We start from the raw sequence: 24,571 nt of genomic DNA, 5'->3' as shown, positions 1-24,571 counted from the left end.
ATACTCCCTTCGAGAGATATCGTGCGCACCAGCCAGACAGACGGACAGACAGACAGACGGACGGAGGAACATCGCTAGATCGACTCCAAATGTCCTGAAACAGATTTTCTATAAAACCATTAGTTCGGTGAGGCACATTTTGGCCATATCAAATGATATATTCCCTCTCTAGCCGTATGGATGAGGATACAAAAAGAGAACCTTCAAGCCGATGTATACAGCATGACGATATAATAAGAATTTATGAACATAACTCATCACTCATTCCCAATTTTACGAGATGAAGTATGGAAATGGAATACTTCGGTGGAATTTATCTGGTACCTTATTTTCTAAAAAAAAATCTCACATATTTCATATAAAGTAGTTGATGTAGTCGAAACCTGGCACGTCGCAATATTTATATCATATTTATTTGGGTCCGAAACAAAAGGGTCAATATTGGCCCACTCCTTCGGAACCTACTCCATAGAGGGTCAACAATATAAATAATCATAAAATAAGTCAAAATATATTTAAATAATCAAACATTGGCTGAGGGTATACGTCTGCTGACAATACCGACTGATATTTTTAACTTGTTGAGATTCTGAAGCGTGTCAAATATCTCCGCGAAATTCCGGGTAATTAAAAATAACGCCTCTTGTTGAAAACAACCATGTGTCTCTGAAAGAAAATTTGCGGACGACAGGACATTGCTTTATTTATTATTTGGTCATTCTGATATTTTCTCCCCTATACGAGAATCCTTTCTTACTTCTTTATGAAAGACCTTTCCACAATTCCAGACACTCAACTTTTGTGGAAAATTTAAAAATTATATAAATTTACGAAGTGTGTGTTTCGAATCATCATCAGTAAACATCGTAAATGTTCCTCAACTGGCATCTAGCGTTTCCTTGCCGCACTTCCGCAGCATCATTTGCCAATGAAACACACATGTACACACACACGCACACCGACATAGATAGACACTTGCAAAACAGAAAAAAACACCACAAACAAAAAACATTGTACGCTTGCCAATTACATACTCCGTAAACATATTTGCCAAACTTTAACCTCTTTGGCAGCCAACTCTAGTGAGTTACGTGCCCTACAGCAACAGCGGGCTGCGAATGATATGCCAACAATTCCAAAAACACATTACAAATCCAAAAGAGAAAGACATTTGTTACTGCAAAAAAACCTCGAACCGAACCGCACCTCACCGCATCGCACAGAGAGAGTGGTCGAAACGAAAACAATCTCTGTGGTTGCAGACAGTTCTTCTATGTTTGTTCAGTTGGACGACCAACCAGCCGATCGCTTACTTGCCGCCTAGGCCGGAGGCCATGAATGTCTGAGCATTTGAGGCATTTTCATCAAATAACTCAGCGCCAGCAACAACAACAACAACCACATTATTATGCAGGCCCCAAGTGAGGAGCTGAAAAAAAACAACTCGATATCAATAATACAATTGTATGTGCAAAATGTTTGTTGTTCTACGCGCCATGTTAGAGGGCCGCAATGAACTCGTCGTCGTCCATGGTTACAACACATGCTATGCCTAACATGAAATATTTTATGTTGGAACCAGTCGAAACCAAAAAGGGGGAAGACATGTGGAATAATGGCAGGCAGTAATGAAAAATAGCAAAATACATCCAGAAGTAATCACATTAACAAATGGGCGCAGATATGTGAATGATAAACACCCATGGGGATGAATGAGAGCAGCGATACTCGCATATCACACAGCCTACCAATCAAGTAGTCATCAACCCGCCTTACAGGCAAAAAGGGAGGAGAGAAATAAATATACAAAACAAGTAAACAAGCTGTAATTTCGGCCTTGCCGAACTTTGAATACCCTCCACCATTTTGAACGAATTTGGCAATTTTCAAAAACAAGCATAACAAGTGGAGAAAGATGAAAATGTTTATAAGTGCGGTTGTAAGATTTAGAAGACTTTCCAAAAGAATTGTAGTTTTATATAATTCTTTGGTTCCTCTTCTATTGAGCTTACGATCTCGTCACTTGGGTAAAAAATGTTTTTTGTCATAGAAGTTATTTTTAAAATAACTTCTGGGGAGAATATCCCAGACAAAAACAAGGGAACTGATGAGGATTGGTGGCTCTTTCCGAAACCTAGGTATTCCCTGCCTTACCCCCTGGTAAACATTACCATCGTTCTCCACTAATAAACAAACGTTGTTTTTATAAAAACAACAATAAAGGGATATGCCTGACCATTTTGCAACAACAAAATACTACGGTATCCCGAACAAACAAGCCACACTGTTCAATTTTCAAAAACAATAAAATTTTTAAAATTCTGTTCAAATCTTAAAAATACCGAATGACGACATGGACCTGCCTAGGAAACTTTCGTCATGAGCTATTCCAATATTCAAATGCGAAACTTAACAAAAAATCGGTGAATAATGTAGCTAATAATAGCTCATCAAAATACCGAATATCGGGAGGTACCGTTATATGGGGGCTATACGAAGACGTGGACCTGCACAGACAATTTTCTGTCTTTGGCTGTAGTATCCATTACGAACTTCAAATACCAAATTTGAAACAATTCCGGTGAATGTCGCTAAAACCATCAAAATACCGAATATCGGGAGGTACCGTTATATGGGGGCTATGCGAAGACGTGGGCCTGAACAGACAACTTTCTGACAAAGGCTGTACTATCCATTACGAACTTCAAATACCAAATTTGAAAGAATTCCGGTGAATAATGTCGAATATCGGGAGGTACCGTTATATGGGGGCTATACCAAGACGTGGACCCTTTACGAACTTCAACTACCAAATTTGAAACAATTCCGGTGAATAATGTCGCTAAAATCATCAAAATACCGAATATCGGGAGGTACGTTATAAGGGGGGCTATACGAAGACGTGGACCTTCACAGACAATTTTCTGTCTTAGGCTGTAGTATCCATTACGAACTTCAAATACCAAATTTGAAACAATTACGGTGAATAATTTCGCTAAAATCATCAAAATACCGAATATCGGGGGGTACCGTTATATGGGGGCTATACGAAGACGTCGACCTGCACAGACAATTTTCTGTCATAGGCTGTAGTATCCACTTCGAACAGCAAATGCCAAATTTGAAACAATTCCGGTGATTAATGTCGCTTAAATCATCAAAATGCCGAATATCGGGAGGTAACGTTATATGGGGGCTATACCAAGACGTGGACCTGCACAGACAATTTTCTGTCATAGGCTGTAGTATACATTATGAACTTCAAACACCAAATTTGTAACCATTCCGGTGATTAATGTCGCTAAAATCAACAAAATACCGAATATCGGGAGGTACCGCTATATGGGGGCTATACCAAAACGTGGACCTACATGGCCCATTTTCAATACCAAAAGTCCAGCAGACATAATATACACTTGAATAAAATTTTATCAATCTACTTCAATTCGTTCGGAAGCTAGTGTAATTTCCACAGACGGACAGACATCGCTAAATCGACATATGCTGACATTCTGGGATCTAAAATGTATATTTCGAGGTGTTGCAAACGGAATGACAAACCTAATATACCTTCCATACTATGGTGGAGGGTACAAAAAGTAAATACAAGTGCTGGCAAACACATTTTGTATTTCTAGATTTTTTCAGATAGTCTCCAACATGGGCTGGGGTTGAGGCCAACAATGCCAGCCAACCAACCAGCCAGTCACTACATGTTGCAATAACTGGCGTTAGACTTAATGCGACTGGAGCCACACTCTCGCTACAACATCATAACAAAGCCATAAACAAACACATACCATTACAAAAAAAGCTCTCGCACACACACACATAGCCATCCCCCACTTACATGGTGAACGCTAGGAGACAAGCGCCGGGTAAACAAAACAATACCACCGAACAAACAAATACAGACACAAAAGAAGAGTTGAATGAATACATCCTCCATCCATCCTTGGAAGTGGACAAACAACAAACACAATGGAATCCTAAGATGGACCAGAGCCAAAATACCAGATACAAAAGAGTTCATCTGAGTATCTATGCTGGAGAATACATCTAAAGTTTATGAATGGCATGACTGTCTGTCTGTCTAGCTAGCTGGCTAACTGACGAGCGCTTGTATGACAGACAAACAATGCAGACGAACAGACAGTTGGCAGACAAACAACAACAAAATAAAAATCCCAAGAATGCCATGACAAACATGTGTATGATGAACTAATTTCATTGAGAGAATTACGTTAAATTTATCTAAGAGCCCCAAGAGGATTCGATTATTGGAAATCATCTGGTAATTTGAGTAATTGGATGGCAAGATAAAATGCCAGGAACAACCCAGCAAACAAAGAGTGTAGCACATTTCATAGCTTCTTTGGCGTGTGGGAAAATATGGGAATTTTAATATAAAAATAAACCAGTAAGTCAAAAGTCGGGCGGGGCCGACTATATGATACCCTACACCACTACGCTTATTTAATAGAGCTCCCGTAACAAAATAATTTATTTCAAGTAGATCATATCACAATCAACATTTGCCTTTGGAGAAGTTATAGTTTGCTATAGAGTGCATGATATCACCTGGAGAAGGATTATATTAAAACAAGTTAAAAAACAGTTACTTCGGCTGGGCCGAACTTTGAATACCCTCCAACATTTGGAACGAATTTGATAATTTTCAAAAAATTAAATTTGAATTTATGTTAAAATCTTAAAAATACCGATTATAGCCCTTATATTGAGGTCTATACGATGTGGCCATTACCATATTATAAACGGTAAATAATGCAGCATCATCAAAATATCGTATATACGGAGGTACCGTTATATCGGAGCTATACGAAGACCTGGGCCTGCATAAACAATTTTCTGTCACAGACTGTAGCATCCATTACGAACTTCAAATACGATTTCAATTTCAGTAAGTATTGTATCTAAAATCGTCAAAATGCCGAATATAGGGAGGTACTGATATATGGGGCCTATACGGAGACCTGGACCTGCATAGACAATTTTCCGTCACAGACTGTAGTTCCCATTACGAACTCTAAATACGTAATTTGAAACTACTCCGGTGAATAATGACGCTAAAATCATCAAAACTCCGAATATCGGGAGGTACCGTTGTATGGGGGCTTTACAAAGACGTGGACCTGCACAGACAATTTTCTGTCTTAGGATGTAGTATAATGTCGCTAAAATCCTCAAAATACCGAATATCGAGAGGTACCGTTATATGGGGGCTATATGAAAACGTTAACCTACATGACCCATTTACGAGCTTAACCTGCCTACTGGAAAAATAAACATGTGTACAAAATTTTAGCCTTCTATCTCAACTCGTTCGAAAGATAGCGTGATTACAACAGACAGACAGACAGACAGACAGACAGACGGACATCGCTAAATCGACTTAGAATTTTACTGATCAAGAATTTATGTACTTTGTTGGGTCTGACATGAGTATTTCGAGGAGTTACAAACGGAATGACAAAGTTAATATACCCTCCATAGAATGGTGGAGAGTATAAAATATATATATCGGAGCCGAGTTGCACAAAATGGAAACGTACGTCCCGAAATTCATTCCATTTGGGCTGATATTAGCCACTATTTGCACAATAAACCTGAAATCGGATTAAGGATATATATGGGAACTATATCTAAATCTTATCCGTTCTCGATAAAATTTGGCCAAGGTATTACCGAGCTTTATAAGATATCTGATATTTGCATTGCAAGGAACCTCATTTTGCAACAATTCTTAAGTGGCGCGTGCTGAGTCCTGTTGGAATGTCCAAGGTCTGCGGCCAAAATGTTTGCGTGCCCAAGGATTTAAGAGACCCTCTTGAATATTTTCGCGATAATATTCGGCATTTATTCTATATTAATTAATATTAATACGAGCGAAGAGCGACCATCGGCTGTTATGGCGGCCCACACCATCACCATGGCCGGCGCTTGAGTTTTGGTGGGCAAACGAAGGTGCACATTTTCAGCTGACCTCCTTGGCTCCAAGTAAACACGATCATTTTGTTTGTTGACAAACTGCTGGACAACTAATGTTTTCTCATCGGAGAAAACCAAATTCGACAGTTCACCACTTTCGGCCAAGCGAAGCAACTCTTCAGCTCTTTTGAGTCTATTTTCATTCTGTTGCGGTATAAGTTCTAGCACTTTCTGGAATTTCAATGGCTTTACCCCGAGCTCATTTTTCAATATTTGCCGAATGGAATATTGCGATATGTTCAGCTCACGAGACAATTTTTCGGCCACTGCAACGCGGGTTTCGATCAAGTCGCTTCTTTACTTTTCAAACCATTTCTGCCGAGGTTGCAGTTTTCTTCCGTCCACTTCCTTGACGTCGGGCTACGCTACCAGTAAAACCGTAACGAGCGATGGTACGAGACACAAAAGATTTATTCACATTTAAATACTGGAGTGCTCTAACAATAGTCACTTGTGGTTTTCCAGCCAAATATAAAGAAATCACACTATCACGCTTGAATTCCATCACGACTAACTTTTTTTCTTGAAAATTCTCACCAAAATGCTTTTGTACACTTGTAAACAATATAATGAGCTGTCACTGGAATAATTTTAACAGCTGTCGGACGAGTGGCTTTGAAATGACAGCAATCTGAAGTTGGCTGCAGTTTTTTCATTTTACCCTGCATTGTATATATTTTGAAATTTTACCTCCCATCATTGGTTGAGCTAAGTGCACTAAATGATAATTTTAAGACACGATCCGAAATTGGAAATTTATTTCACTGGAAGTGACCTATATACACTTTATCTGCATTATTGCTAATAATATTTTTTCATGATTCCAGTAAATTGCCAATTGCAATTAATTGCACCATCTAAAGGTCGATTTTAGGTATAGATGCACTTTGAAAGTATTTTTTGAACAAAGCATTTTTATGGCGTAAACTTCACAGGAAGTATTACTCATCTCAACAAAAAAGTTCAACCACTTTGCACATTGAGTTCCTAAAAATTTTCAGAAACAAAAACCTCTTATCGCCAATACCTGCCATAAAGATAAGTGCCTAATGTAGATTTTATTGTTCCATGAGTCAAAATAATACTGTCTTATTTAAAGCTAAATATAATAGATCCTGATTTTTTTATACCCTCCACCATAGTATGGGGGGTACGGTACATTAAGTTTGTCATTCCGTTTGAAACACCTCGAAATATGCATTTTAGACCCCACAAAGTATATATATTCTTGATCAGCATAAAATTCTATGTCGATTTAGCAATGTCCGTTCGTCTGTCCGTCTGTGCAAATTACTCTTGCTTCCGAACGAAATGAAGTAGGTTGATAACATTTTACTCAAATGCATATCATGTCTGCAGGACTTTTGGCATTGAAAATTGGCCATGTAGGTCCACGTCTTTGTATAGCCGCCATACAACGGTACCTCCGATATGTAACGACATTATTCACCGGAATTGATGTTCGTAATGGATACTACAGCCTATGACAGAAAATTGTCTGTGCAGGTCCACGTTTTATAACCGCCATGGTACCTCCCTCTATTCGGTATTTTGATGATTTTAGCTACATTATAAACAGATTTTTTTTTTCTAGTTTCCCATTTGAATATTGTAATAGCTTGTGACAAAAGTTGCCTATGCAGGTCCACGTCGTCGTACTCCCGTGTTGAATCCCGTGTTGTGCCACCTAATCATTTAAGTTCTACATGTCCGTCAAGATAAGGTCAAACTTAATTAGCAAAGACATAAACCGAGGTAATTTTGTCTCTGGTTCAGAAAGGGTTAATAGAGAGAGAGAGAGAGAGGTAGTAAAGCAGAGAAAAATTAAAGATATATTTAAATAAATTTATCACAATAGCGGAATACAATTTTCAAATTTACATAAAAATCGCTAATTAAAAATATTATATTTGAAAATTAAACCCCCAGCTTCCCATTTAAAACCCAGAATATACAAATCATTAAAGGGTCCACTGAACAGAAACTAAGATTGAAGCGGGATTGAGGCTGAGCGCAGATGAAAGATCTCAAGGAGTACTTTCCGAATATATGTAGGTTATAAGCAAAAATAATTTCAGTCTCCTAACAGTATTATTGAAGGTATCAACATTGTTATCCAGTAAAGTAAAAAAATCGAGTTAGGTGCAATGTTGGTCATAACTGCACAAGATTTCGAGCAATTTTTAAATATGCAGGTATGCAAAAAGCGCTGTAATGCCATGCGAATCCAGACTTTAGATTCGAGTTGAAATATTTGATGCATCACATCTAGCAAAAAATTCGCCTTGGGTCGACATATTTACAGATAATCCCAAATAATTCAAAATTAATAAAATTCTAAAAGATTTCACACTTAACTATTTAAAAGACATTACCACAGAATTGTACCTCATTACTTTCCGAAAAAGAAAACATCTCCCTCTCTTTAAATCCCATATTCCTCATCAGTCACACGTTCGAAAATCCTTTGAAAAACACTCGATTTTTTAAAAATAGATGTAAACAAACGTTTGTGACTCATAGTTTGTCAAACAAAGCAGAAATCTTGGCAACAATACAGGAAACAATGCTGCCACACAAACGTACATACAGACGCACGCAAAAGAAGCGACAAACTCGTTGCGTTGCATTGCGTGGGAATGGTATTTGAGGTATTACTGCTGCCGTTCCTTCTTTTCCTCCTTTGAGTAGGAAGTTGGAGAGAGAGAGAGACCAAGAGTTCGAAGGGATATGTGAGAGGTTCTTTTCAATTTTCCAAATACAAAGGGAAGAGGTTGTCCGTTGTTATACTTGTCGTACGTGAATCTATGGGAATGCACCAACCTTGCATGTAATGGGGTGGAGTGGAGATTGAGATGCAATTTGTGAAAATCAATAGAAATATGCCGTTGATGTAGAAAGTTGTGAAAGATATTTAGGTTCATAGAAAGTGTAGAGTATTGAGAGTACCAAATATTTGCTTCAGAAGTTAGTAGTAGCCTGTTAAGAATATCTCCAAAGCGAAACTCTCGCAGGCTAAAGAGGAAAGACCACACAAAAAGGGAGAGAGAGAGATGTCATTAAAGGTCCGCCAAAAAAGTATAAAATGTATTAGCAAAGGCAAAAGCAAATCAAGAAGTGGAAAGGTGGTTCAGGTTCAAGAAATGGGTTCAGGTTTTGTTATAGCTCCCAAATATAATAAAACTGACCGATTTCAAGAAACTGGAAGGTATTGACATTTTCTAATAGAATTGGTAATACTTTGATACATTGGGGTTCTCACTTGTTTGGTGAGCTCTCAAAAAGTCAACCCCGTCCAAAAATGTTGAAATAGCTCCACGATATCATATAACCCCCATATATCCACCTTTTATACCCTCAGCCATATGGCTAGGAATGGTATATATCATTTGATACGGCCACAACGTGCCTCATCGAAATAAAGGTTTTAGACCCTAGGTCTTTTTGGACCGAATCCGTTTTAGGACATTTGGAGTCGAACTAGCGATGTCCGTTCCGTTCGTCCCTCTGTCTGGCTGGCTGTTGCGCACAATAACTCTTCGATTTGGTCCAAACTTTGTACATCGTAATATTTATATCAAACTTAGATCGAGTTCAGAGATGGGCAATATCGGTCCACACCTTCTGGTACCTCCCACACAAAAGGTCGAAATTTTCAAAAAAATATATATTTCGCTGCACAGATAGAAAATGGTTCATTCGATTTTGTGAAAACTTAGCAAATCCCAATATTTATGTCAGTGCTAGGTCAGGTGTGAAAATAGACAGGTGAATCTCATAAAACGCCAAATTATTACCCGATTCCATTCAGACTTGGCAGATCTCAATATTTCCATCAACACAGGATCTGTCATAAAGATTGTAGAGATCGGGCCATTACTTCTGATACCTCCACCACAAAGAGTCAAAGTTTTGAATTATCAAACCGATTATAAAATCCAAAATTAGCGTCCGGTTCTCTTCATATTTCATATATCCCATTATTTCTACTAACACAAGATCTGCTGTGAAGATGGGATATATCGGTCCACTCCTTCTGGTACTTCCCCAACAGATAGTCAAAATTTTGAATGTAAATGAAGTTTATAAAACGCTAAATTAATACCCAATTCCATTCAAACTTGGCAGATCTCAATATTTCTATCAACGCTAGATCTGCTATAAGAATGGTAGACATCTTTTGGTGAGAATTTTCCAGGAAAAAAGCTAATCGTAATGGAATTCAAGCGTGATAGTGTGATCTCTTTATATTTGGCTGGAAAACCACAAGTGGCTATCGTTAGAGCACTCCAGCAGTTAAATGTGAATAAATCGCTCGTTACCGTGATACTGGTGGCGTAGCCTGACGTCAAGAAAGTGGAGGGAAGAAAGCAGCAACATCAGTAGAAATGGTTCGAAAAGTAAAGAAGAGACTTTATCGAAACCCACGTCACAGTGACCGAAAATGGCTCGTGAGCTGAACATATCGCAATATTCCATACTGAAAATATTGAAAAATGAGCTCGGGGTAAAGCCATTGAAATTCCAAAATGTGCAAGAACTTACGCCGCAGCAGAAAGAAAATAGAAAAGGGCTAAGGGTTTCTTCGCTTGGCCGAAAGTGGTGAACTGCCGAATTTGGTTTTCTCTGATGAGAAAACATTCGTTGTCCAGTACTTGGGTAACAAACAAAATGATCTTGCCAAAGAGGTCAGCTAAAAATGTGCACCTTCGGTTGGCCACCAGAACTCAAGTGCCGACCATGGTGATTGTGTGAGCCTTCATAACAGCCGATGGTCGCTCTCCGCTCGTATAAATGCCGAATATTATTGCGAAAATATTCTGGAGGGTGTATTAAAGCCTTGGGCACGCAAACATTTTGGCCACAGACCTTGGACATTCCAACAGGTGGCTCCTCGCTTCATTTTTAGCGCACAATGGCCACCAAAATCTCCGGATACCAATCCGTTGGACTATTGTGTCTGGAGTATTTTCGAAAGCAAGATTGGCACTAAAAAATACCAAAGTGTCGATCACCTCAAGCAAGCTCTTCGCCGGGAATGGGCCAAAGTGCCGCAGAACAACATTCGGGCAGCGTGTGACGGTTTCATTGGCCGTTTGAAGGTCATAATTCGTGCCAAAGGTGACCAATTCGAAAAAATCTAAACTTATTCTAAAATTTGATGCTATTTCCGACATTTTTTGCTTTCATTCAATAAAATTTAACAAAAAAGAAAAAATTATGGCGTTTGACTTTGTTGCAGTTTTTTATCTCACCCTGTATTTCCTAAGCCTTACTTGACTCCGAAAAAAAAGCAAAAAATCTCATGACCCAATACTGGTAATCCTCTACTCTCGAACGCCTAATATTGGCTTTTTTGTTTCTTTGCTAATTTTATAGTCGAGCGTGCTCAGTCCATTACTTATTACTTGGTAATGAGTTACTGAAACTGCGATTACTCATTACATGGTGAAAGAAAAATATGTTTTTCGCCTTGTCAAGGAATGACTTATTATTTCTTAGCTTACTGGCAATGCATAGGATAAGTATAAGTCATTATTTTTTACCTTACTGGTAATGCGGAGGGTATGTAGTTGTGATTACTTGTAAATCTAAAAGTTACACACGCGCTAACCTTTTTTTTTTTTTTTTGTTTTTTGGTAGATTAATTTTTTTCCCATTTGTCAAAAAAACACCCTCTCGCATCTCTCCACCCCAATATCCCCTTAATAATAATAAAGAATGATTTCCATAATATTTCTGGAGAGCAACAATTTATTTGCCATGCAATGAAATGGAAATGATAAAAGGAGGATGATGCAAAGAACAGGAATATATTTCCTTCCCTTCGTAGTACTAGTAGAGATGCTTCTGGCACATTTCTATACATAAAGGAAGAATGCATTGGAATGCAACCTGACATGGTGTAACACGGAGCGGCGGCTAAACCTAACAGATGTCGTTCGTCGGTGGCATTTCGAATTTGAATTTTGAATTCCTTTGTTGCTGCGGCAGTAATGATGCTGCAGCACTGCATCATTTGTTGCTTCGGCTTTGCTGTTGGTTTGTTGTTCGCCTTTTGGTTCAATAGCAGTTCAATTCGGTTTCATTTTCGCGTCCAAACAATTCCACTGAGCCAGAAGAACAAGAATGTTGTCGTCGTTCACACACATACACACTCTTACTAGCCCTGAGACCCATTCATACGACGAAATACGCCAAATGATTATTGAATATTAAAATAACATCATTTCTTGTGCTAAGTGGAAATGCTTGAATGAATGAACGAAAGAACAGATGTGGGGATGAACGAACAGATATGGGAATACAGGAGTTCCTGCAGCAACAGAATGTCAAATGAAGAGCAACGACAGATTGGGGTGGGCTAAGGGGCAGGGACATGTTGCTGGTTTTAGATCTGCATATAAATGATATCAAATGAAAATGTGTTATAGAATTTTTGATATGCAATCTTAGGTATTCAAATGCATTTGCATGCAACACATCAGCATCCAGGATGTTTGGGAAATGCTTCAATGGATAGCATTGAAGAAATTTTATTGTTCGGTTGGCAAAATGTTGATATAGTAAATTTGTATTTTTGTTCAATTTTTTTGTGGTTTACAATATTAGATTTAAAATGGGGCGGAAAGAAAAGAAATTTTATTTTGATCTGCGGATCATGAATCCAGGAAGATGATGGAACATTAAAATTGAGAAAATATTTTAAATCGTAAGAAATATTTGTCTGTAAGTACGAGCTGCCATAAATTTCATTACCATATAATGGGTAAGAAACAATTAGCATGATCTTGAATTGTCGATCAATTCCCAACAAAAAACTGATAGTCATTTGTGCCACTCTTAGATTACTATTCATGACTTTTACATAGCCACTGCTAAAAAAATAATGGATTATTGTTAAACAAGTTAATAGCCGCAGGCCCAGATGTATACCCCAGCCTTAAGTTATTATTATTCTAACTGTTGACCCTTTATGGGGTAGGTTCCAAAGCAGTTGGCCAATATGGTCCAATTCGTAGTATCTGACCTAAATCTGATATAAATATATCGTCTATTTCCTATATTTTGAGATATGTCCAATTTTTTGGAAAATGTGGAAATATGCTTGAGGTGAGGACTGAAATATTCCACACGTCATATAATACAGATAAATATATTGGTACGGAAAATCATAAATCGAAAAATAGAAGAAATCACAGGGTGACATAAAAAAACTGCAACAAAGTCAAACGTCATAATTTTTACATTTTTTTTAATTTAATTGAATGAAAGCAAAAAAGTTCGGAAACAGCATCAAATTTTAGAATAAGTTTAGATTTGTTCGAACTGGTCGCCTTTGACACGAATTATGACCTTCAAACGAATGTGAATGAAACAGTCACACGCTGCCGGAATGTTGCTCTGCGGTATTTTGGCCCATTCCAGTCGAAGCGCTTGCTTGAGGTGATCGACACTTTGGTATTTTTTGAGTGCCAACCTTGCTTTCCAAAATACTCCAGACACAATAGCCCAAGGGATTGGTATCCGGAGATTTTGGTGGCCATTGTGCGCTGGAAATGAAGCGAGGAACTTTATATTGAACCATTCTTGGGTGGCGCGTGCTGAATATTTTCGCGATAATATTCGGCATTTATTCTGGTGCCACGGTCGATTAACACGAGCGGAGAGCGACCATCGTCTGTTATGGCGGCCCACAACATCACCATGGTCGGCGCTTGAGTTCTGGTGGCCAACCGAAGGTGCACAATTTCCGTTGACCTTTTTGGCAAGTAAATGCGATCATTTAGTTTGTTTACAAACTGCTGGACAACTAATGTTTCCTCATCGGAGAAAACCAAATTCGGCAGTTCGCCACTTTCGGCCAAGCGTAGCAACTCTTTAGCTCTTTTGAGTCTATTTTCTTTCGGTGTTGCGGTGTAAGTTCTTGCACTTTTTGGAATTTCAATGGCTTAGCCCGACCTTATTTTTCAATATTTGCCGAATGAAATATTGCGATATGTTCAGCGCAAGAGCCATTTTTCGGCCACTGCGAAGCGGGTTTTCGATCAAGTCGCTTCTTTACTTTTCGAACCATTTCTGCTGATGTTACTGTTTTCTTCCGTCTACTTCCTTGACGTCGGGCTACGCTACCAGTATCACCGTAAAGAGCGATTTATTCACATTTAAATGCTAGAGTGCTCTAACGATAGCTACTTGTGGTTTTCCAGCCAAATATAAAGAAATCGCATTCCATCACGAATAACTTTTTTCTGGAAAATTCTTACCAAAATGATTTTTTACGATTGTAAACAATATAATGAGCTGTCACTGAAATTATTTTAACAAATGTCAGACGAGTGGCTTAGAAATGACAGCAGTCTGAAGTTGGTTGCAGTTTTATCATCTCACCCTGTAGTCGTTCGAAAAGTATTAAATTGTACTAAATTTGGTACTGGGTGAAGAGATAGGGCTAGAATCCTCAAATTTTGGTGTTGCTGTTGGTGTCTGTGGTTAAGATATGGAGGTGGATTTCGAAATGTGTACTGTAATTGTTCGAAAAGTGCTAAATTGAACTAAATTTAGTGTTGGAGGAATGGAAAGAGCTAGAATCCCGAAATATGATACTGAGGTCTCTGTTGGTATTCGGGATTGAGATATGGAGGGTGGTTTTGGAAATACGTTGTATAATTTTATGAAAAGTACTAAATAGAACTATATTTGGTACAATTTGTTATTGGGTGAACAGATAGTGATTGAAATCTGAAATTTGATTTTAGTTCGCTGTTCATGTGTAGCCTGTACAGAGGTGGTTTCGGAAATGCGTACTATAATTCTACGAAAAGTACTAAGTGATACTATATTTTAAATTGGGTAAAGGGATAGAGAGATTTGAGATTTGGCGGTGGTTTGGAAATGCGTTCTATATTTGTACGAAAAGTACTAAATGGTATTAAATTTGGTATCGGGTGAAGGGATATAACATGAATCCTGAAATTTGATTGCAATTGGTTTGTAGGATATAGATAAGGCGGTAACGAATTTTTATTATTGAAAAACTTTGAAACAGTTTTGGCCAGAGAAAGTGTAGGTGGGTGTATTGTGCAATGGTTTTACTAGTGTTCTCCTCTGTAAAATTCAAAATGAAAGATTTTGAAGACTTTTTGCTGTAAAAGTTAAATTTTTTCCTATTATTCTTTCCGTAAGGGTAAAATTTGAATAATAAATTAAACCTTGAAATTCTGACAATTTAACTAATTTTGTCAAACTGAACAATTTGTGGATTTTGAGTAACACGAACACTTACTGTTCTAACGAATCTAAAATTGTAAGGAGGGATTTTCGTTGACGAAGAAGGAAAATTAATGCAAACTTCATAAAAATTTCAGTTTTTTTTTTTTAAATCTACAATTATTTCAATCTACTTTATTTCATTCTTATCCATACGACCCATTGTGGCATATGGGATTATGTCTTTGTTTTTAACAGACAAAAGGAAACGATTTCTTTTTGATGTTTTTTGAAAAATTATTTTTTAAATAGATTTATGCATGTCCGTCTGTCTGCCAATGTATTTTTTTTAATAAAGTACAGGCCGCAGATTTTTTCCAAATAACGTAGAATTTTTGCACAATTTCTACGTATGTCCCAAACACGAACTCCATTGAAATTGCCCAGGTTTGAATATTGCTTGATAATTTTTTTAATTTAAAACTGTTTAAAATTTTTTCTAAAACAGAGTTTGGCTTGCTTGTTTGGGATACCATAGTATTTTGTTGTTGCAAAATCGTCAGGCGAAATCCCATTATTGTTGTTTTTATAAAAACAACGTTTGTTTATGAGTGGAGAACGATGGTAATGTTTACCAGGGGGTAAGGCAGGGAATACCTAGGTTTCGGAAAGAGCCACCAATCCTCATCAGTTCCCTTGTTTCTTGTCTGGGATATTCTCCCCAGAAGTTATTTAAAAAAATAACTTCTATGACAAAAAACATTTTTTACCCAAGTGACGAGATCGTAAGCTCAATAGAAGAGGAACAAAAGAATTACATAAAACTAAAATTCTTTTGGAAAATCTTCTAAATCTTACAACCGCACTTATAAACATTTACATCTTTCTCCACTTTGTTATGCTTTTTCTAAAACATATTTTAAAAATTGCCTTTTATATTGCAGATTTGTTTATACTACCTTAACAGTTTTTGAAATATGCGTAACATTTTAATTTTTCCAAACTGACTATCTTTAAGCCAATGTATGTTTTCTTAATTTAAAAACCCCTTGCATAGCGGCGTGATAATGATCTTGTAACGAATTGTGCTTCTCTACGAATATCTACTCTGCAAATTTGCCTCTTTTTTTCAACATACACACAAGTTTATGATAATATTCCAATTTATTTTGTTTTGTAAATGTTTTTCCTCTAAATTCTTTTTTCCTTTCTTTGTTTTCAATTATGTCGATTGTTCACTCACATTTCTTATTGTTCATTTTTCTCCGCTCCACATACAGCGTGTGCATCTTTTCAAATTGCTGCGTTAGGGAGACTTTGAATGCAGTTGAAAACCCCATTTGGATTTGTTATTAATTTCTCAATTTTGATACGTCATTAAGAGTTCTGAGCATGTCTAGGTTTTTGATTTTTGTTTTGTAGTTGTTTTTGTTTTTTTTTTTTTTTTTTTCTTCTTTGTATTAGGAAATAAGGAAAAGAATTCGTCTCAGATATACTCTACATACACATTTAAATGTTTACTAATGAAGAATGTGCTTGAATGAATTGTAAACAATTTTTTTTGTTTTCTGATTCGAATGCGAACTGGGGTGTTGTTGTTGCTGCTGCTGCTGTTGTCAAGTTTGTTTGGTTGCTGCTGGCGGCTGGTGTGCTTGTCGAAATGTGAGGCAATGCTTTTGGAATTAATACATTGGGAATGTCGGGATTTTTTGGAATATTTCAATTTTTCACAAAACGCAGAAAATACAGATGAGGCAGTTTGTGGATGTTTCAATGATTTTGTTAGGGGTTAATTGTTGAAATCAAATGAAATGCATAATTTTTTTCTGATATAAGGGATGATAAAATGAATACGAAAGTTTTTTTTTTAATTTGGAGGGGTAGTATATTGAGTATTTTAACAAAGAAGCTGTAGATTGCAATGTTGTTTTACCCTTACCCTTCACTATTTGAAAATGTAAACATATGAAGCAGAATCATGTGGTAAATATCGTTTCAGAACTTACAATACCAAATTTCAAAAATACCCATGAAATGTATAGCTAGAAGTATCGAAATTTGGAATATTAGAATAGGAAAATGCGAACCGAGAAACCGGTAGAGAAATTTCTGTCATTGAAAGTGCCAAACTCCAAATACAAAATTAAAAACACTTCCCTTAAAAAATGTTTAATAAAAAATCAAAATACCAAATATCGAAAGGAAAAAACGTTTTTGGTTCAAATTATTCCAGTGACAGCTCATTTTGGTGAGAATTTTCTAGAAAAAAAGTTATTCGTAATGGAATTCAAGCGTGATAGTGTGACTTCTTTATATTTGGCTGGAAAACCACAAGGAACACTCCTGCATTTAAATGTGAATAAATCGTTTGTGTCTGTTACCATCGCCCGTTAACCTGATACTGGTAGTGTAGCCCGAAGTCAAAGAAGTGGAGAGAAGAAAACAGCAACATCAGCAGAAATGTTTCGAAAAGTAAAAAAGCGACTTGATCGAAACCCGTCGCAGTGGCCGAAGAATGGTTCGTGAGCTGAACACATCGCAATATTCCATTCCGCAAATATCAAAAAATGAGCTCGGGGTAAAGCCATTAAAATTCCAAAAAGTGCAAGAACTTACACCGCAACAGAAAGAAAATAGACTTTGAAGAGCTAAAGTGTTGCTTCGCTTGGCCGAAAGTGGTGAACTGCCGAATTTGGCTTTCTCCGATGAGAAAACAAACAAAATGATGGCCAAAGAGGTCAGCTGAAAATGTGCACCTTCCGTTGACCACCAGAACTCAAGCGCCGGCTATGGTGATGGTGTGGTCCGCCATAACAGCTGATGGTCACTCTCCGCTCGTATTAATCGACCGTGGCATCAGAATAAATGCCAATATGTGGTCCGCCATAAGAGCTCATAGTCGCTCTCCGCTCGTATTAATCGACCGTGGCATCAGAATAAATGCCGATAAATGTGTCTGAAGTATTTTGGAAAGCAACGTTGGCACTAAAAATACCAGTGTCAATCACCTCAAGCAAGCGCTTTGCCGGGAATGGGGCAAAATATCGCAGAGCAACATTCGGGTAGCGTGTGACGGTTTCGTTGGCCGTTTGAAGGCCATAATTCGAACAAATCTAAACTTATTCGAAAATTTGATGCCATTTCCGACTTTATTTGCTTTCATTTAATAAAATGTAAAAAAAAATATTTAAAAATTATGGCGTGTGACTTTGTTGCATTTTTTTTATCTCACCCTGTATTGTAGGTTTTACCAAAACGTGGACCTATATGCAAAATATATCCATTCGGAGATAGAGTGATTTCCACTGACGTATAGACGAGTCATGTCCTAGAGGAACGGATACTGTTAAAATTGTATGCTTTTGTATTGTCTAAACTCGTTACTTCGAACAGCTACAAAGGGAATGCCATTATTGGTACACCCTTCATGTTGGAGGATATAGAAATTGTAAATAACGACATTTTATGAGCAAAATGTGCCATAAAACATCGATGTCCCAGATGTTTTCCCCTGGAGGACAAAATTCGATTTCGAAGCTGAAAAAAGGTATTAATTTCGGATTTGATCTTCGGATTTGAACTCTCAGTTGTGGAGAAATTTTTGCAAATATTAACAAAAACCCTTGAGAAGTGCACAAAAACTGATTCAAGACGAATGTAGTAACAGGGGCCTGTTGGCCTAATAGCTGGATTGCTGTCCCGCTGTTGCTTCACATTAGAATTAATGAACATACTAGATTCTCAGATGTTAAAATGGTGATTATCTAGTCGGGTATTTGAGCGACTCTTAAAGTTCTTGAATCCTCTGCGATCAAAGCAGAAGTTGTCCTAAGACGTAAAGTAGCCTTGCTTAATTATATTTTCAAATCTAGATTTGGAAGAAGAACCAGATTTAAATAATTCGATGGCCAGCAAATATTACCGCTATTACAACAACCAGGAGCTTGTGGTTTTTGGTCCAGTTAAATACAAATCTTCCCTTCGTTGGAGACTTTGGAGTGTTTTCAGGAAAGAACCAAATTGAAGTGACACAATGCACCAAGACACTAGGTATCAATATCAACTTCGTCGCTCATATTCCCAATAATTCATTCGCTACCAAGTTCTCGATTTTGTCTAAAGGTCCGACTTACCACTGCCACAAAGGAATAAAGGCGGAGTATAAACTAAGCCCGTGAACTTGTGGTCCTAAGACTAATGAGGTAATTTAATCGCGACACTAATTTCACAGAACACAATTATTGGGCTCTTACTAAATTGGAACTCCCTGACATCGGACGATTATGCTTAGCGACTATGAGTTACGTAGCAGTTTTGCAATTAGGCACCGGCTGCATTCTAACAGAGCTTCGCTCATAGCTAGGCCATACCTTAAGGATCATTTTGGTCTAGCCCTTTTATTAGTATGGGGCTTGACTTCTCTCCCATCACAGACCTTCTGGCACCCAACCCCCTTCCCCCAAAATACCGAAAGCCATTGTGGACGCCCTGTGATTCTCAGCCGGTCTCTTCCATTACCTCCTTTACAAATTTAAGAACGGTTATTCACAATGCTTTCTATTCTGATATGAGCAGAAACAGAACCACACATTCCGAGGTTTGGGGAAGAACACAGTGCTTATACACTAGACCTTCTACTGGAAAACGTTTGAAGAACCAGGAAAAAATCCCAATTTGTATCTGGGACGCCCTTTTAAGAAACGATCCTAATAAATCAAAATCATTTGAATCCACGGTTTTAAAAGATTAATGTCGGAAAACTCAAAATATCGTTTATCAAACAGTGGAAAGCTCTATAGGGAGAAGCGAGTGGCTTGACCATTGGAAAATAGCTTTCAAGGAACCAAATCCTAGAAGATAAGGAAAATAGGGGTGATTTCTACAATCGGTACTTCACATGGATCCCTCTATATTTTCTCTAAACGTGCCACCAACATCCACAAAAGGCCATTTCATAATAAAGTTGAGGATTTGCCGTTAATAATGAAAAACAATGTCACCACCAGCACGCATTCAGAGCCATATCCTTTCCAAAAATTTCCATTATCCCTCAATAGCCACACGAATTCCACCATTGAAGCCATAAATCGCCATTAGGCTGTTGGCGTAAGTCTTGGGATAATATTCCTCATTCGATATCGAAAAAATAGAAGGAATTTATTTTGAAATTGAAAATTTCCATTGAGGCTCCTTCAAATTTCCAGTTTCAATTTCGATCGTAACTTGTTTCGAAATCCAATGCGAGAATTTGGCCACTTGTTATTCTCGTGTTTCCAATGAAAGAAGTCGCAAGGTGTAAAGTCAAGATATCTCGATAGAGAAATAAAACGTTTGGAAACTTTCCTGTAAAGGAGCAATCCTTTTGTTGAACGTGTGACACTTAGAGCCCACCTGCACCCCACCAAAAAGTCGCACATTGAGGATGGAGAGGTATCTCAACAATTTTTCGAGCCCCAGATGCGACAATGTTGCTTGTTGATGTAGGTAGGAAATGAGTCCCATCAGTTAAGATAATTATTCAGTAAAATTACGATACATTTTAAGAAACCAAACTGTAAATACGTTACATTTTTAATGGACTATAATTCTAGAACTACATTCGTAATTTTTATTATTAATAATTATTTTTAAATATAAGAACTTACCTTATAAACATCGCCATATGTGCCCGAACCAATTTTCTGGATGAGCTCGTATTCATCCTGGGGATTGCGGCGTGATATATCCGAACTTAGAAGATTTGCATTGTGATGACCCGCCATTTTTGGTGAGTTTTAAAGTTGATGATGGTGGACTTGACAAAGCGACGACACAAATGTTACACGATACACTTTTAAGACAAATTTTTTCGACGTTGGAAATTCAGGGAGAAATATTTTCCAACAGATAAAAAATTGAAGTTTTAAATTGAATTTGTTATTTTTTTATAAATATTTTTTTTTTTTGTATTTGCTTTAACAGTCACTCCAAACAAAGACACAGTGATGATGGAATTTTTGTTTTGTTTTAATTTTTTTCTATTTTGATTTTTTTAATTTATTTTTGTTTTGCTTTTTTGTAATGGCGTAATTGATAATTATGTATTTTTTATTATTAAGTGGCTAATTTTTATCATCGAAACACGAAACGTTTATTATATTCTTAAATTGCATAATTTTATGTTTTTGTTATCGTTTAAATGGGGAAAAAGCTTGGGGTTCCTAGAGAGAAATGGAAGAAAATTGTTTATTTAAATTTGTTATTATTATTTTCATTTTCTGCGTCTTTTTAGATGACAAATAATATGCAAAAATAAAAAAACTCAAAGAACAAAGAACAACACAAACATCAGTTTCATTCACATTAGAACGCTAAAGAGTTGTTGTTGCACTGGCGACGTTGGGGACGGGGGGACAGACAACAACTATTTAGCGTCGTTTGCCGCTGCCAGCGCAAAAACGTGCACGTCAACGTTGACGCAGACGTTGTTGCGGTTGACAAACACTGTCGTCCGGTGTGTGTTCTGTTTGTCTGTCTCACTGAAAGACAAGTGGTTGCGGATTGTGTTTATTTTTGGTTAAACTCGTTGACGTTTATTCTTTTGCATTGTATTTCTTTTTGCAATATTCACAATTAGCTGGTTGTTATTGTTGTTGCTGTTTTTATTATTTCTTTTCTGGGCGTCAGCACAACAATAATCATCTCCAGTTAAGAGATCAAATACAACTCAAAGAACTCTGCAGCAGCAGCCTAGGAAAGCACCAAACTCCACACATTCACACAAAATGAATCAAAAGAAAACAAGATTTTTTTGCTCCAAAGAAGTGTAATCAAATATTTCCTTTAATATTTGCTTTGTTTTATTTCTTCTTCTTCTTTCACCGTTTTTTGTTCTTCTTTCATTTTATCTTTTGTTTTTCCTTTTTTGCACCGAAACAGGCAAAACAAGTGGTCTGTTAGCCAATTGAACTCAGCTGCTGCTGCCTTTATTCCAATTTGACACTTCAGCAGAGACAAGAAGACAATGACAGTAGTAATAATTTTCTCCAAAAAAACCGTACACACAATGAGAGTCACGAGAGCGAGAGAGCATGTTGTGAGAAAAAGAGAATGTGGCAAAAACAAAACACCTTCAACGTTGTAATTTTATCGAAATACATAGTTGTTGTGTTACATTTATTATTATTGTTGTTGTTATTGCATCTCTTTGTAAGAAGAGTGGCAAATTGCTGGAGGTTTTTTGTGTTGTTGTTGTTGTTGTTTTCACAGCCTTTGCCTTGACACATTGCAATTTCAATTTCACCACGGTTTCTCTTGCCACATATTGCACAAATCTGATTTGTCTGCTTTAAATTGTTAAAACATTTGGAGAATTTTACACCTCACTCGATGCCTTTGTTTTTTTTTTCGTATTAAACAATAATTCTGGTTAATTATTTTTTGACACTTTAGTTATTAAATAATAAAAAGGGGGTTAACAATGGGGCGTGCGTGTCTTGAGCCACCAGAACACAACCACATACACAAAGAAGCAGCAGCAATATATTTGCGGACGACACGCCACTCATCATCGAACAATTATTATTTTATTATTTTCTTCATTTCTATGTTTTTTTTTTCTGTTAATGCTTGCTGCTGGTTTTGTTGGGGACGTTAAATTTCTGTGTATTATTTCTTTATTAGGTCTCCACTTAAAATTTCTTTCATTATTTGATAACTCGATAAATTATTCTTGCCAAGTACAATTTCACACCGACACAAACTTCACAACATTTTGCCTCCTATCATCCACACAACGAACGAGAAAAAAAATAATTAACAAAAAATAATAACTAATTTGTAAAGGAAGAGAAGCAGCAGCAACATAGCACACAATAAGAACAACAAACAGCAGCAGCAAACAAAAAAACAAGGGCGACGTCAAATTAAAAAATTATGAAAATTCAGCCAAACACACACCCAAACACAATAGGCAGCAAAAAAGAAACACACAACTACGACGATGACGACGACGACGGCTGAACTAACAACAACGACTACGACGACGACTTTGCCCCGTTTTAAATATTCTCTTTTTTCTAATAAGGAAATTTCAATCCACGCACATTTTTTTTACATTGTGGCTTCTTGTTAATCGATTTCGTTTTAATTTCTTTGTGAATTCTTGAATTTTGCTTTAACAAAATAAATGAATTTTCTACTATTGCCGTACACACAACGTTTGTTGTATTCTCTTCAAGACAGAAAAATCACAAACGACGTCACGTCCGTGTATGTCGAATTTTTGACAGCGAATGAAAATCAGCTACTATGGCTTGGCAGCATTTTCATTGTTCTGTCATTCTCTCTCGTTCTTGATTACAATGTATGGGCATCACTTATCGTTAGCGTTAATCGATTATTGATGTGTTTAGGGGATGTTCGCAGTTGTCAAATTAATTGATGGCAATTGATAGGATTATGGAAAAATTGGAGAGTAATTCTTAATGAAAAATAAACCAAAAATTCCTAACTTTATTTTATTTATTAAATAAATGGAAATGCATACATACGTCATTCGTTCGCGTTGTCATTTGTCATACAATACCAGAAATATGATTGTCCCTTTAATTTGTCTAATTGATCATCAGCTGCTTGTCATCTTGGTAATCTCGATTAAAAATTTTTATTTGATGTCTACAAATTGTCAAATTGGAATTTGGTTGTTCTTCCTTAAATATAAGCGTACAGCTGACAAGAAATTTAGATTTATTGCCAAGCAAATATTTTTTTTTTATGCCATTTGGAGTGTACAAAAGTAATGTAAGAATATAACCAAATAAAATATTAGGCTCATAAGTCATGCAAGGCTTGAAAATGGAATGATTGAATTTTGTTAGATAGGTCAAGTATGGCGATCGACAATATCGAGCTGGTCTTCTATGAAACTGATAGAAGATTGTCATTCCAAATTTTCAGGCGAATTGGCGTTGATTTCATTGCAGGAATTTTTTCAGCGTAAGATTTCGTTTTATACAGAATCCATATAGCAGGTATTGCGAAGATTTTGTCAACATTTTTCGGTCGGTTATTCTAAAGGTTTTTTATACCCCCGACCACAGTATGGATGGTATATTACGATTGTCATTCCGTTTGTAACACCTCGAAATATACATTTTAGACCGCACAAAGTGTATACATTCTTGATCAGCATAAAATTCTATGTCGATTCAGCGATTTCCGTCCGTCTTCCCGTGTGTGGAAATTACTCTATCTTCCAAACGCGTTACAGTACCGTGATAAAATTTTACTCAAATGTATATTATAACTACAGGAATTTTGGTATAGAAAATGGGTCATGTAGGTCCACGTTTTCGTATAGCCCCCATATAAC

General features: G+C 37.0%; 1 protein-coding gene across 1 annotated transcript in view; it reads right to left on the bottom strand.

The window, feature by feature from the left end:
- Window positions 1–23,477, bottom strand: part of LOC101900852 (mitogen-activated protein kinase kinase kinase kinase 5) — a 392,002-nt gene extending 368,525 nt beyond the window's left edge. Inside the window, 2 exon segments of the mRNA XM_059128428.1 lie at window positions 20,865–21,419; window positions 23,315–23,477. Coding sequence (XP_058984411.1) covers window positions 20,865–20,981 — 117 coding nt within the window. The 5' untranslated portion in view covers window positions 20,982–21,419; window positions 23,315–23,477.
- Window positions 23,478–24,571: the final 1,094 nt, after the last annotated feature.

Source organism: Musca domestica, unplaced genomic scaffold (assembly GCF_030504385.1).
Source record: "Musca domestica strain aabys unplaced genomic scaffold, Musca_domestica.polishedcontigs.V.1.1 50, whole genome shotgun sequence".
Lineage (NCBI taxonomy): Eukaryota > Metazoa > Arthropoda > Insecta > Diptera > Muscidae > Musca > Musca domestica.
The sequence above is the reverse complement of the archived record's forward strand: the minus strand, read 5'-3'. Positions and strand labels throughout refer to the sequence as shown.